The sequence below is a fragment of the Enhydra lutris genome, unplaced genomic scaffold (assembly GCF_002288905.1).
Source record: "Enhydra lutris kenyoni isolate GAN:26980312 unplaced genomic scaffold, ASM228890v2 scaffoldscaffold18, whole genome shotgun sequence".
In the NCBI taxonomy this organism is placed as follows: domain Eukaryota; kingdom Metazoa; phylum Chordata; class Mammalia; order Carnivora; family Mustelidae; genus Enhydra; species Enhydra lutris.
The window spans coordinates 20,861,219-20,876,448 of record NW_019154102.1 but is presented as its reverse complement, the minus strand read 5'-3'; the positions used below and the strand labels follow the sequence as shown (position 1 = coordinate 20,876,448).

Below are 15,230 nucleotides of genomic sequence, written 5' to 3'. Positions count from 1 at the left end.
CTGGAGCAAGCCCGGGCCACCGCACCCCAATTGGGTGCGTCCCTCCAGGAGCTTCCAAACACGGTCCTCTCGGTCCCCAAGCTCGTCCCAGACCCTTTGAAACGCACCCTACTTCAAGGACACACCAGAGGCACGAGAAGCGGAGGCTCACCTCAGCTCGCCACCTTACTTACTCCCCATCACTTCTTCACTAGAGCCCTCTTCTGTCCCTTCAGTCTCTCCCTGTCAAAGAATGCACACAGCAAACCACTGTCAGACGCGCGGAGCAACAAATGCTTACTGAATGACCATTATGTTCCGGGGACTGTTGGGCATAAGATGAATGGGTAAACCATGATGGGTGAAAGGGAAAAAGGGCGACCACGGATGGGGTGGTCCAAGATGGAAAGTAATGGCAAATATGAATAAAAGTAATGCACTCGTATCACACAGTAGAACATTATGCAAGCATTAGAAAGACTGTAGGAGCTAGGGGCACCTGGGTGGCTCAGTAGTTAAGCGTCTGCCTTCGGCTCAGGTCACGATCCCAGTGTCTGGCATCGAGCCCTGCATGGGGCTCTCTGCTCAGCAGGAAGCCTGCTTCTCCCTCTCGCACTTCCACTGCTTGTGTTCCCTCTCTCACTGTCTCTCTCTGTGTCAAATAAATAAATAAAATCTTTTTTAAAAAATTGTAGGATCTATCCTGGTATCGGTAGGTGAGAAAAATGGTGACTGACTGATGAGTGTTATAAGACCCCATTTTGTAAGTAAAATAAATACCCCACCTCCACTCTTCCCCCCCAAATAAAACAAAACCAAAAAACCATCATGTGAACATGAAGAATAGTATGATGGAAGGAAAAGAAGTTGGATACAAAGAAAGATTGAACTTAGAAAAAGGGAGTATGGCCTCTGCTTTTGGCTCAGGTCATGATCTCGGGGTCCCGGGATCAAGCCCCGCATCAGGCTCTCTGCTCAGCGGGAAGCCTGCTCCCCGCCCCCTCCCCCTCCGCCACTCCCCCCGCCCCCCCGCCTCTCTGCCTACTTGTGATCTCTGTCAAAAAAAAATAAAATAAAATATTTATTTTAATGAAGCTGATATTCCAGTGGAAAGAGATATGGTAATTATAACAAGTAAATTATATATTATACAGAGTGGGGTGAGAGGAATGAGGAAGGGGTTGTAGTTTTTTTTTTTTTAAAGATTTTATTTATTTATTTGTCAGAGAGAGAGAGGGAGAGAGAGCAAGCACAGGCAGACAGAATGGCAGGCAGAGGCAGAGGGAGAAGCAGGCTCCCTGATGAGCAAGGAGCCCGATGTGGGACTCAATCCCAGGACGCTGGGACCATGACCTGAGCCGAAGGCAGCTGCCCAACCAACTGAGCCACCCAGGCGTCCCAGGTTGTAGTTTTAAATAGGGTAGTTGGTATAGGCCTCATTGAACAGGATAGAATCTAAGCAAAAGTTTGCAGGAAGTGAGAGAGTGGGTCAAACAAGTATCTGGGGAAAGAGCTGTCTAGGTAAGTAAAATACCTGGCATGTTTGAGGAACAGTAAGGAGGCCAGTTAAGCAGAGAAAGGGGGAGTGAAGGTGGTATTAATGAAATAAGATGAAATCATACAGGAAATAAACACTCCTAGTTAACATAAAAAGATGAAAAGTAAGCTCCATTTTCACTACATCTGGAAATTACAAAGAACTAAATTCTCTGTGTGTTTTATTTTCCTTTTTCCAAACTACATTATCCCCACAACACAATTATCGGTGCATTAAGCTTACTAGGCACTCAATAAATGTTTGTTGGTTGATTAGAATGGACCATATTAGTGACTTTGACACATGTGTCATCTTTAGAAGCTTTCACTGCTGCCGCTGAAACCTTGGGAAGGAGTTTACTGAAAGAACGCTCAGTGAAGACACAGGGTAAAGGACTTGGAAAGTGGGTCAGAGGCTTTCTCATTCTGCACTCCTGCCCCCCCCTTTTTTTTTTAAAGATTTATTTATTTATTTGACAGACAGAAATCACAAGGAGGCAGAGAGGCAGGCAGAGAGAGAGGAGGAAGCAGGCTCCCCGTTGAGCAGAGAGCCCGATGCAGGGCTTGATCCCAGGCCCCTGGGATCATGACCTGAGCAGAAGGCAGAGGCTTTAATCCACTGAGCCACCCAAGTGCCCCAATGGCCTTTTAAAATAACACTGCCACTGAAAACTCAAAAGGTTTCTAAAAAGGTCATAGAGAGAAATTGCTACCATATATATGAGGAGTAATAATAAGGTAATATAACAAACATTCATACAAAGGAATGCTGTTCAAAAAAGCAGACTCCCCCCTAGGAGACTAAACACTTACTAAGGTTCTCTCCTTGACCAAATTCCAGCCAGGTTCCTCTGAGCAATCTTCTCCACTAGACAGGCCTTAGGCTGGGCCTATCTTTTTTTTTTTTTTTTTTTTTAACATTTTATTTATTTGAGAGAGAGAGAGAGAAAGAGGATAGAGTGAGAGGGAGAGAGAGAGAACATGAGCTGAGGAGAGGGGCAGAGGGAGAAGCAGACTCTCTAGTGAACAGGGAGCCTGATGAGACAAATTATGCCGTGAGCAGATATTCTTTAAGTGGCTAAACAAAGTTTAAAAAAGTAAGTAACAACAAAAGAAAATGTTTCTGGTACAGGACCATCAGTACAAAAAAATAGTGTATGCGTACCTGGATAATACACACGTTTTGCAATAGTGCAACTTTTAAGTACATATTGTTGACTGTCCATAGTCCATGCAGAGTTACAATTCCACACTTCAACAACATGCTGAGCAGGCCCCAATCCCAGGACTCTGGGATCATGACCTAAGCAGAAAACAGATTCTTTTTTTTTTTTTTTTAAAGATTTTATTTATTTATTTGACAGTCGGAGATCACAAATAGAGAAGCAGGCAGAGAGAGAGGAGGAAGCAGGCTCCCTGTTGATCAGAGAGCCCGACAGAGAAGCAGGCAGAAAGAGAGGAGGAAGCAGGCTCCCTGTTGATCAGAGAGCCCGACGTGGGGCTCGATCCCAGGACCCTGGGATCATGATCTGAGCCGAAGGCAGAGGCTTTAACCCACTGAGCCACCCAGGTGCCCCCAGAAGGCAGATTCTTAACCGACTGAGCCACTCAGGTGCCCCAGCCTTGGCCTATTAAGACTTGAACAAAACACTAACATTTTCTAACAGCTCAAAGCTGTGTCCTTGGGATGACCCTAGCTACCTTTAAAGTGCCTGTCTGAGAAAACTCAAGGCTCCCAAGACGTTATTGTTTGTTCCAGCCAACACGTGAAGATAGAGCCTCTGTCTCATAGCCTCTGTGGGTGGACAGGAGCCTAACTGATAAGCACCAGTTACCACCCTTTCTCTGAAGTTTTGTAATCTTTCACTAACGGGACTCAGTGTGGCCCCTGCTCATCTCCCTCCCTATACCTACAGTCTCCCTTCCAAATGCCAAGTAACATCTATACAAATTGAAGTTTAATTCAGATTATGCTAGACTATTCCCTTGTGCAATAGTATATTACTGATTAAAAGTAAAACTTTAGTGCTAGCTTTGCTTATCTTTGACAATACTTAAATCTGTATGTAATTCTGCCACTGCTCTGTGTTTCTTTTTCTTTTTTGAAACTACCTTGAAAAAATTCATTTTCATACCTTCTTACTTCCTTACATCTCACTTTTTTCTTATTCTAAACAAACTAAATAATATTTATTCCCTGTTAGGCAAGACAGGATATTCAAAAACAATATAAGAAAAGAGAAACATATTTGACTACATAAAACTTAAACATTTTCAGATGGCAAAAAATAGAATTTTAGAAGTTAAAAAAATAATACATGAGGAAAGCATCTGCCACTAATATGGCAGGCAAGATTGTGGTATGTATTGCAAACATACAAAGAGGTCTACAAGTTGGTAAGAGGTAAACAATTCAATATAAATACAGACTATATAAATAGGCAATTCACAAAAGAGAAAGCAAGCGCCCATGCTCAAAGCAAAACAAAACAAAACATACATGAATGCAAATTTGGGGGCATTGGGTAAATGGGAAATTTCTACCTTTCTTTCAATTTTGGTGTAAACAGCTTTGAAAAAATAAAGTCTTTAAAAAATGAAATACGGGCGCCTGGGTGGCTCAGTGGGTTAAGCCGCTGCCTTCGGCTCAGGTCGTGATCTCAGGGTCCTGGAATGGAGTCCCACATCGGGCTCTCTGCTTGGAGGGGAGCCTGCTTCCTCCTCTCTCTCTGCCTACTTGTGATCTCTCTCTCTCTGTCAAATAAATAAACAAAATATTTAAAAATAAATAAATACATAATAAAAATAAAAAATGAAATACACATGAAGAGATGCTCAATTCTAGCAGTAGTTTAAGCAAATGCAAATTAAGGAGATACCATTTTTCATCTTTCATATTAGCAAAAATTAATAAGACTGACAATGCAGGAGAAAACGAGGTAGAATGGATGGAGTTCTCTTGAACTGACTTTCAAACATTGTTGTAGTGTGCGAATGACTAAAAACTTTTTTTAAAACAATTATCTATTAAGATTGATATGTAGATATATTGCCTAATTCAAAAATCCCACATTTGGAGATCTACTCTAAAGAAATGAAAATCAGTTATAAGGATACATGTATCAGGATGTTTAGCGCAGCATTGTTTGTAGTGGAAAAACAAAAAACAAAAATGGGGTAACCTAATGTTCTTCAATACCATTTATGGTCATTTATTCAATTTAACATTGAATAAACTGTGACACACTCATTCTATGGACTGTTTTGTGGCTACCAAAAAAACAAATAATTAGATCTGTATTGATTCAACTGGAAAATATCTATGATGTAAGTTTAAGTGAGAACAGAAAGTTGCAAAGTAATATCCATGGACTAATCACATTTTTTATTTTTAAAGATTTTATTTATTTTGGAGAGAGAGAGAGAGCACAACCAGGGAGGGGGAGCAGCAGGTAGAGGGAGAAGAAGAAGCAGATTCCCTGCTGAGTGGGGAACCCTGCATGCCACTCCATTCTAGGACCCCAGGATCACAACCCCAGCTGAAGGTAAATACTTAACAGACTGAGTCACCCAGGTGCCCTAACCACATTTTAAATTTTTATTTATTTATTTTAAAGATTTTATTTATGAGAGAGAGCACGCATGAGAGGGGAGAGTTCAGAGGGAGTAGGAGACTCCCCACGGAGCAAGGAGCCCGATGCAGGACTGATTCTAGGACTCCGTGATCATCACCCAAGCTGCAAGCAGTTGCCCAACCACCTGAGCCACCCAGGCATCCCATAATGACGTTTTTTAAATAAAAATCCCAAGCACTCAAATACATTTGCATTTGTATGATTACAATTTGGAAGCCTGCTGACTAATCTGACTAAACTGTTAGCATTAATTACATCAAGAGGGGGATAATGAGAGAATTAATTAGTCTTTTCCTTATCTGTATTGTTTCACTTTTTTTTTTTTAAAGATTTTATTTATTTATTTGACACAGAGAGAGAGAGAGATCGCAAATAGACAAGAGAGGTAGGCAGAGAGAGGGGGAAGCAGGCTCCTGGCTGAGCAGAGAGCCTGATGCGGGCCTTGATTCCAGGACCTGAGCCAAAGGCAGAGGCTTAACCCATTGGCCACCCAGGCACCTCTTCACTTTTTTTTTTTTTTCAAGGATTTTATTTATTTATTTGTCAGAGAGAGAGTACACAAGCAGGGGGAATAGCAGGCAGAGGGAGAAGCAGGCTCAATCCCAGGATCCTAGGACCACGACCAGAGCCAGAAGCAGATGCTTAGTTGACTTAGCCACTGAGGTATCTGTATATTGTTTCACTTGTGATAGTGAGCCTGTATTAATTTTGTAACTTTAAAACTTCAGTATATAACATATATGTTAATATATATAATATATATTACAATTACATATTCATATGTCTTTTATAGATTTATATTCAATATAGTATATGTTAATGTAAGTAATATATTTATATTGCTATACAAATATAACATACATATATCATAATGTAACATATATAACAATTTAAAACATATAAAAAAATAATCAAGTTTTCATAAAGGTTTTGAAGCCTAAAAGATACTTGTGCTATATCCATACAATTGAGTTTTATTTGGCAAAGAAAAATAATGAAACACTGATGCATGCTACAACTTGTATGAACCATAAAAGCGTAATGCTAAGTGAAAAAGCCAGTCACAAAGAATCACATATTGCATGATTCCATTCCTATGATATTCCCAGAACAGGCGAATCTATAGACAGATCAGTATGTTAGGAAGTCAGGTGGGATGGGCAATAGAGAGTGACTTCTGATTGGTAAGAATTTCTTTTTTGGAGTGATGAAAATGCTCTAAAATTGATTATAGTGATGGTGCAAATCTCTGTGAATAAACTAAAAACCACTGTACTGTACACTTCAAAACACTATTTTAAAAAATTTTATCCACTATTAACACCTGTCTTATTCAGCCTCAAAAGACTAATATTTGGCATCTTTGAATAAAATTGAAGAATGAGCCCCAGATTCTAAAGACAATTCCAAAAATAGAAATCTTAAGGTATAGTTTTAAGAAACTACTCTAAAGAGGACATCTCGGTTTTGGATGTGTACATTCTCCTGTGTTTAAAAATATTTCACATAATTTATAAAATGTAACACGAAATACATAATGATTACACCGAACCACACACATTTCAGAGTCCTGATTTTTCCACCCCCTTCCCAGAGGACTGAAGTTTATATACCTTCTGACTCATTTAGTTTTAGAATTCTTTGACCGATTTGCATAACTATTTAAATAACTATTTCTTAAATATTTGCAAAGTGTACTGAGTATATCAAGGAAATGAAAATACCTGAAAAGATTTTCCTGGTTCTCCAAAATTTGGTTACTAAAGACAGTCTTCTTAATGAACATTAATGAACAATAACTTAATGGATTAAGAAGAGCCATTCAACTGTATTGGGATGAGATAACATCCTTCCTTAGATCAATGAAAAATAGATTATAGACTCTTAATAAACTTTATTTTTAAATGAATAAATTCTCACATAGGAACAAATGTTTGCTTGCATTTTGCTCTAAGACATTTTGGCGAAGACTTAAACCATCAGCGCCGCTGGTGTAGTGGTATCATGCAAGATTCCCATTCTTGCGACCCGGGTTCGATTCCCGGGCGGCGCAGCTCAATTTTCACTCCCGCCGTCTACAAAATGAGGTGATTTGAACAGTTTTAATAAGTCTTTCTTCCTCACGAAACACTGGAGATTATTAATTTCCATGAATATTTCTATTTCATTATAATTCACTGTTGAAACATTCGAATCTAGAGCTTGAAGATAAAAAACTTTACGCAACTCCTGAAAGAGTTAATTCTTACGCCTGCGCAGTCTGATACACCCTTGGTGTCGGCTAGAAGAGCGGCTGCGCAACAAGTGAACCTATGGCTTGAGGGAGGTTGAAAGTGCAAGATTATTCTGCGCCTGCGCGGTCCGGGTCCCTTCGCTGGCTGCTTCTGAGCTCCCGGCTCGCCGCCATCTTGTATTGGGGCTTCATTGTTCGCGCTGCGCCCGGCCGTTTAGTGTAATTGCCGCGGAAGGAGAAGGCGGAGTAACCTCCGATCAGGCCAGAAACCCCGCTATTCCGCAGCCATAATCGCTCAAAAGATTTGGGAGGTAGTAAAGATTAGGGAGCTGGACCCCGAGGCGCCGGCGCGACAGCAGCAGCCATGGAGGACGAGATGCCCAAGACTCTGTGAGTCTGGGGCAGCGATGAGGGGGGCGGGATGGTGGTCGTCCCGGAGGGAGGCCTCGGCTCGGCGCGCTCCCCAGCCTATTGTTCTCTGTGGACGCCGCAATATCTTGGCTCTTCTCCTTGGCGCACACCTGGATGCTTAGGGACCGAGCCCCGGGCTATGAGAGGACAAGGTTGGAGGGAGAGGGGGCTTAGCCCTCTTAATTAATCCCGTCACCTTAACTACGCGATAGCGTGGCCTTTGGCCTCGCCGCGGGCCCTCTGTGGTCCTAGGCCTGGGGAAAAGACTTTTTCATTCAAACCTCTTTTCAGAACTCGGTGAACCTTCTTTTTTGTCCCATGCTTTCCTTCTGTGTGTTTCCCGTTCCCCCCGCTTCTTGATTAATCTCTTGATCTTTATAGCCGTCCCTTTCATTTTACTTTGATTTGTTCCAGAAACTCTCCCTGTTCCTCTCATTTTCTTCTCGTTAATAGGAGTTTTTCTCTTGAGGCTGCTTGTGCTCGGTTTTCAGTGAGATAAACTTTATTCTCGCAGTTGCCAGCTGGAAAAAAGCCAAATAGTTTTCTTTAACCTCTCTGGCTTTCCTTCTGTAGTACCCCTCCCCCGACCAAAAAGCCGAAAACCCGGCACCGTAAGGATTTTGAAACTGCCTTTTCTTTCTTTCTTTTTTTTTTTTTTTTTTTTAATGGAAATCTCACCCGGAGGTATATATAAATCTCTCAGCCGAGGGGAAGTGGATTTGATACATTTTTATCATCGCTTGATACTTTAGTGATTGACATGTTGCTGAACGAGCGGACAGTTTTTATGAAGCAACAGTTGATAAATACCTTTACAGATTCAGTCACCTCTGAGAGTTGTTAGTGTTAAGTGAACTCAGCTGGGGATATTTTCTTTGTGGAGTAGCTTCCCCCACAGCATTCTCCTTTGTTTTTCCAAAGTATTCTCAGAAGAGGTGATCTTGTCTTTGTTGCTTTTCTCGAAAAGGAGAAAAGGCCTGATGAGTTTTTGACCTGACTTTTTGTTTTTATTCTTAGCATACTGGCGATTTGAGAACGCCATGCGTTAAAATACAGTTTTAGATTTCTTTCTGCAACTTTTTATATTGCAGTTGTTATGAAGAAAACGTAATCGATTATTTTTACACCCTGAAAAGTGTCCGTTTTTATCTGTGTGAGAAACATAGTCACTCCTGTTTCTTCAGAGATTAGTAAACTTTTTGCAAGCTTATCTAATAATCTGTTACCTTGTCTTTTTAATAGGATGCAAGAATTAGTGGGTGTCCCTTGTTTTTTTGAAAGATTATATCTATAGATTAATATTTCCTAAAAAGCTATTAGCCTCATAGGCTTTATGGAAATCATTTTTTCCCTTTACTCTTTTCTAGAAGTATGACAGCCAGCAGAATATTGGATTAAGCACTGATCATTTTTTATGTCTTTACATTTAAGATTCTTACATGATTGTGAAATTTTTAATTTCAGAAACTGCCAGAAATATCTGGGAACTTAACCTTTTTATTACGTTGATTTGGGAATGTCAAATAATGAAGACAACCTCAGCTTTCTCAGGCCAGTCTACAAAAGCAGGTAGTTAAATTGTACTAGCTTGGGGATAGGGGACCAACTGTTGCAGGAGAAATAATAAAGGAAATTTTATTCACTTATTGAATGTTTTGATTGCCAGGTTCTGTGTTAAATGCTTTACATGCTTGTTTAATCTTCATCAGAACTCTGCAATAAAGGGTCCATTCTGCAGCTCAGGAAAAGCTAAGCTTAAAAGTTTAAATAAGTCACCCAGGGTCATATACCTTTTTGTTCCTCATCCTGCAGTTCTGCTGTCCTCTTTAACTCTTACTGCTAAATGTGCTTTGTATTCTTCACTAGAACACCCCATCCAAGAATCTCTTCCCTAAAGTAGTCCATGTTCTAACTGCCTATTATCTCCCTTCTTTCTACCTCCCTCAACCAAAACTCCTCATTCTTCAGTGAAACCTGTCTTGTTTAAATGTGAGTAGGTGTAAATCACTAAGTTTTACCAGCATTGTTTTGTTTTACCAGCGGTGTTTTTACTTTTTATATAAAATATTTGTTTTAATGACCTGCAAGTCAGGGTCTTTCAGTATGTTATTACCAGTGTGTAGTCTATGGTAAGTGATCAGTAAATTTGTTTTTAAAGCTGGTACAATTCCAAGCAATGAGTCAAGATTTTTACATTCTTGAGGGAAAGGTATTCGAATCTCAGTATCATCTGTGTATGTAAATGGCTCAGAGGAGATAACTTCATTTGTCATAGGTTAGTGTTCAGCATTAAGTTAGAGATTGCCAGTATTCAATTCCTTGTCAGCAGGACTTTGGGGACATATTATGAAAACTGGTTTGATTTTGGGTATATTTTGAAAATAGAGCAAAAAATTACCTATAGACTGGATGTGGGGTGTGAGAATGAAATCAGTAAGTAGGTTTGCTTACAAATTTGTTGTATCAGTCATCTGCAATGTTAGTTTGGGGCTCCTGGGTGGTTCTGTAGGTTAAGCCGCTGCCTTTGGCTCAGGTCATGATCCCAGAGTCCTGGGATGGACTCTTGCTTAGTGAGGAGCCTGCTTCTCTGCCTGCTGCTACCCCGCCCCCCGCCGCCGCCCCTTGTACTCATTCTCTCTCTCTGACAAATAAATAAAATCTTTAAATAAAATAAAATGTTAGTGTGTTGGGGGGTGGGCCTGGCTGGCCCAGTCAGTCGAACGTGGGGACTCTTGATCTCCAGGTTGTGTAAGTTCAAGCCCCACTTTGGGTGTAAAGATTACTTAGAAATAAAATTTTAGAAATAAAATGTTTGTTGCAAAATATAAGTAAAAATGAGAATAGTCTTGAGAGCATGGATGTCTTAGGATGTCTTGGGGCGTATCATAACATACATTTGTTCAGTCTGGTTTATGTATATGGTCCGATCTCCCAAGTGAAGGAGGTGCCAGCTAATGAAAAACGGCGGTTTCAGCTATCAGAAAAGTAACAGTTGTTAATATAATAGTAAGTTTATGATGCTGGTGTACCGTTTACTATTGTACATAAATTCATAATCAGTGAAAGACATACACATTCCCCCCTAAATTAGAATCAGGTGAAATTGGTAATTTCTAAGCGGTTTGAAAAATGTTCAAAAGTAATTCTGAGAGAGTACAGTTATCTCTTTAACAGTTATTTATAGAATACTTAAAATGTTTGAGGCAGGGCTCTCAACACTAAATATATAGTATGAGTAAAAATGAAAGTCTACCCCCCCCCCTTTTTTAAAGAGTTTAAGTAATCTCTACTCCTTATCTGGGGCTCAAACTCACAACCCCAAGATCAACAGTTGCATGTTCCTCTGACAAAGCCAACCAGGTGCCCCACTGAAAATCTCTACTCTTATGGAATTTATTATTACATAAAATCCTGTTTATGCTTTTCACTCATTTTCACAGAAGTTTCATACCAAATTCTGCATTTTTATACAGTGATTGCAGCTCAAAACCCAATACAGTGTTCTGCTTTGTAAATTTAGACTGTCAGATTTTCTAGAGCTACCCCAATAAAAATATTGTAAGGGTTTTGGATTCCAGTTTTGTTTTTTTTTTTTTAAGATTTTTTTTTTAATTTTATTTATTCATTTGACAGATAGAGATCACAAGTAGGTAGAGAGACAGGCAGAGAGAGAGGAGGAAGCAGGCTCCCCGCTGAGCAGAGAGCCCGATGCGGGGCTCGATCCCAGGACCCTGGGATCATGACCTGAGCCGAAGGCAGAGGCTTTAACCCACTGACCCACCCAGGCGCCCCTGGATTCCAGTTTTATAACTCTTTGAACTTACTTATCAGCTTCAAAAATGTGTATTAAATCGATGTGAAATCCTATCCCTGGCAGAACTGTCAACTGTTAACTGGTGCCATTAATGACTTTTCCATTGAATCTTCCCAGGTAGCTTTTTATTTTGAAAAATTAAAAACCAGAAAAGTAACAAAAATACTACGTTGAGGACTTAGGTACCTTTTGTGTGCTAATAACCAGTTGCCCATAGCCATATTTGTCTTATTTAGATATTCTTTTTTTGATGAACCATTTGAAAAGAACACTTCAGACCTAAGTACTTTATCATATATTTCCCAAAAACAAGACCATTCTCTTATATAACCACAATACAGTTGTCGTATTAAGGTGACTGCATTGATACAGTATTGTTAGCTAATTGGGGCGCCTGGGTGGCTCAGATGGTTAAGCCTCTGCTTTCAGGTCAGGTCATGGTCCCAGCATCCTGGGATCAAGTCCTACATTGGGCTCTCCTGCTCAGCAGGGAGCCTGCTTCTCCCTCTGCTGCTCCCCTGCTTGTGCTCTCTCTCTGTCAAATAAATAAATAAAATCTTAAAAAAACAAACAAACAAAAAATCCCAGTATTGTTAGCTAATATACCAGTTACCCAAGGAAGACATTTTTTTAGTCCGTGGAAGTCTGTTTGCTTCAACAGCTAAGTCTCTTATACTCCTCTCTTTACTTTACAGTTCTGCACAGATTGGGACATAATCTCAGTGGTGATACAATAAATATCAATATGGGATACTTTAATCCATGGTGGAACAGCTAAAAAGGGATATTTTAATATTTTTTTTTAAAGCATTTTGAAAAATAAAAACTTGGCGGGGACCTGGGTGGCACGGTTGGGCAGCTGCCTTTGGCTCAGGTCATGATCCTGGAGTGCTGGGATCGAGTCCTGCATTGGGCTCTCCACGGGGAGCCTGCTTCCCCTCTGACCTCCTCTCTCATGCACTCTTTCATTGTCTGTCTCTCAAATAAATAAAATCTTCTTAAAAAAAAAAAAAAAACTTGCAGAAATGTAAGAAAATTACATTTTTGTTTAGTGGTCTAGTATACATGACAGGGAACCTTGGCTTGCCACTGCTCCAGTATGTTTTTTTATCAGTTGGGATTTTTTTTTAATGCAGGAAGCAAAAAAAATTTAAGCATAAAAGCTATTTATAAAATCAGGATATTGGGATACTCCCACATTTGCAGGAAGGTTATAGAACCTGGCTTAGAAAATGTTCAGGAAAACAAGACAGCTGTCAGGCCCACAGTCCTTACCAAGCCTCAGACTGTCCTAGAAATGATGTTACTACCACATCCTCTGAGGACCAAATACCACAGCTTCCACTTTCACTGGACGTGGGACTCCACTGCTGTTTGCCACTAAAATGTATTTTCTTCTGTCTCTGCTTCTTTAATCCTCTCTTTGTCTTCTGTGTTCAGGTCCGGTTTCCCTAATCAGCCCAACCTGGATCACATGTAAGGGAGACTACAGAACCATATCAAGCCTTTTCAGCTTCTGTAGAGAAGTGAGCCTCGGCCATAGAGTGAGGATTTCTCTAAAAACAGGAAGAAAAATATTTGGCAGAACCCCCCCCCCCCCAAAATAATCCACTGTACCTGTAACAAATCTGTGTTGTTAATTGGAAATCCTTTAGCTTCAAAAACAGAATAGAATGTAACAAATTATGGAACAGCTAAAGAAACACAGGTACATAAAGATGAGAACGAGCTTTGTAAAGTATAGTGCATTCTACAAACTAAGAAACTTGTTTATTCTTCCATTGATAGTATGGTGAGTATAAAAAGAATCTGTAGTTTTCAAATTTGGGTTCTCCGTTTCCAATTAATTTATTTAACAGATAGAGTTGGAAAATAATAACATTAAGTTGCTTCTAAAAATTTGAAGTAGGTATTAATGATTAACTTATTGGTGAAAAGCAAAACTCTAATGGATTATTTTTATTTGCATGAGGAGGGAAAAGATTTTGTCATTTGGTTTCTTGGATATGAACATATTATGTTACTTTAGTTTATTGTAATGATGTTGAAGGTTGAGAGCAAGTTGTTTGCGAAACATCCCCCTGAAGAGCTTTTCTCTAGACAGGTATATGTAGAGTTAATTGATAGAGGCTCCTGGATCTTACAGTATACCACAGGTCACATTGAATAAACAGTTGTAAAGTAATACAAATCCTAGTGCTTTTTAAAGTCGATTTTTAAAATTACATATCTTCAAGTAGGTAATATCACTCAAAATATTTCTCAGAAAATTAGACGGTTTTGCAAAGAGTAAAAGAAATTCCTTTCCCTAAATACTGCCCACTTGACGCTAGATTGTCGAGCTTTACCAAAATAGGTGTTAGAGCCATTTTTTTCATTTAGACATAAAGCAGTTCTGAGATTCTCTTACAGGCATTAAGAGTCAGGTGAAAATAGACATGGAAGAGTTCTAGAGATAGTACAGAGTTCTGCTATAACCTTCGCCCAGGTTCCCTTAATGTTGACATCTTACATAACTGCAGTATGGTTATCAAAAGTAAGAAATTGACATTGTACAATACTATTAACTACAAGGTTTATTCCAGTATCCCCAGTTTTTCTGCTAATGTCCTTTCTCTCTTCTGGGATCCAGTCCAAGATCCTACATTGCATTTTGTTGTCTTATCTCTTTACCCTCCTTTAATATGTGAGGGGATGCATTTCATGACTGTGGCAGTCTTGTGAGGGTAGTAGTTTTTCACTGTATAGTGGCTACCTTTTTTTTTTTGTCTTCAACACTGTTAATTAGAATTGAGTCAATAAGACTAACCTACACTCAAGAAGAGGGAAATTAAGCTTCACTTCATAGAGGGAGGTTTGGACATATGTTAAAACAACCAATTCATTGGTTAAAAACCAATCATTAAATATTTTAGAGGAGGCACTCTGAGGCTCTACACATACCCTATTTCTCCCTAAAATTTGCATCAACTGAAGATCTATGGGTGGATCTAATCAGTAGCAGTTACTACTGTGCTGGCTTTTTGGTGATTTTCCTCATTCCTTCTACATTGATTAATTAGAGTTCTCCCAGAAAAAGTTAACTCCTCTCCCCAAATCTAGGTTATAGTCAAGGATTAGTCATTGCATTGGTTATCAGTGTCTTTCAGGTTTCTTTTACTCAAGAACAGCCCTCTCTTTTTAAAGATTTTTTTAGGACAATTTTTTTTTTCAAGAGATCAAGTTGTCTTATATTCCCCATCTGAATTTGTATAATTATTTTATATGCCCAATATTCTATAAACTTTTTAAAGATTTTTTATTTATTTATTTATTTGACAGAGAGATCACAAGTAGACGGAGAGGCAGGCGGAGAGAGAGAGAGAGAGGGAAGCAGGCTCCCTGCTGAGCAGAGAGCCTGACGCGGGACTCGATCCCAGGACCCTGAGATCATGACCCGAGCCGAAGGCAGTGGCTTAACCCACTGAGCCACCCAGGCGCCCCTCTATAAACTTTTTAAAAAGTTATTTATTAGAGAGTGCCCACACAAGCAGGGGGAGGGTCAGAGGGAGAGGAAGAAGCAGGCTCCCCACTGAGCAAGGACCCTGGATGTGGCACTCTGTCCCAGGACCCTGGGATCATG

The 15,230-nt window shown here is 39.8% G+C and overlaps 1 protein-coding gene and 1 non-coding gene across 19 annotated transcripts in view; both read left to right on the top strand.

Annotated features, from left to right (window-relative positions):
• Positions 1 to 7,132: 7,132 nt before the first annotated feature.
• On the top strand, positions 7,133 to 7,203 carry TRNAG-CCC. The gene has a single exon. It is a non-coding gene; the product is annotated as a tRNA-Gly (tRNA).
• Positions 7,204 to 7,515: 312 nt separating this feature from the next.
• The window catches only part of LOC111147947 (TIA1 cytotoxic granule associated RNA binding protein), a 34,893-nt gene continuing 27,178 nt past the window's right edge, over positions 7,516 to 15,230 (top strand). For 3 of the 18 annotated variants that reach the window (XM_022504214.1, XM_022504209.1, XM_022504206.1), the window contains exons 1-2: positions 7,580 to 7,773; positions 9,259 to 9,363. In XM_022504214.1, the coding sequence (XP_022359922.1) occupies positions 9,311 to 9,363 (53 nt within the window). In that variant the 5' untranslated portion in view covers positions 7,580 to 7,773; positions 9,259 to 9,310. Of the gene's footprint in view, positions 7,774 to 9,258; positions 9,364 to 15,230 lie in introns of all 18 variants that reach the window. The other 15 variants (XR_002640656.1, XM_022504223.1, XR_002640657.1 and 12 more) reach the window with 11 other exon arrangements.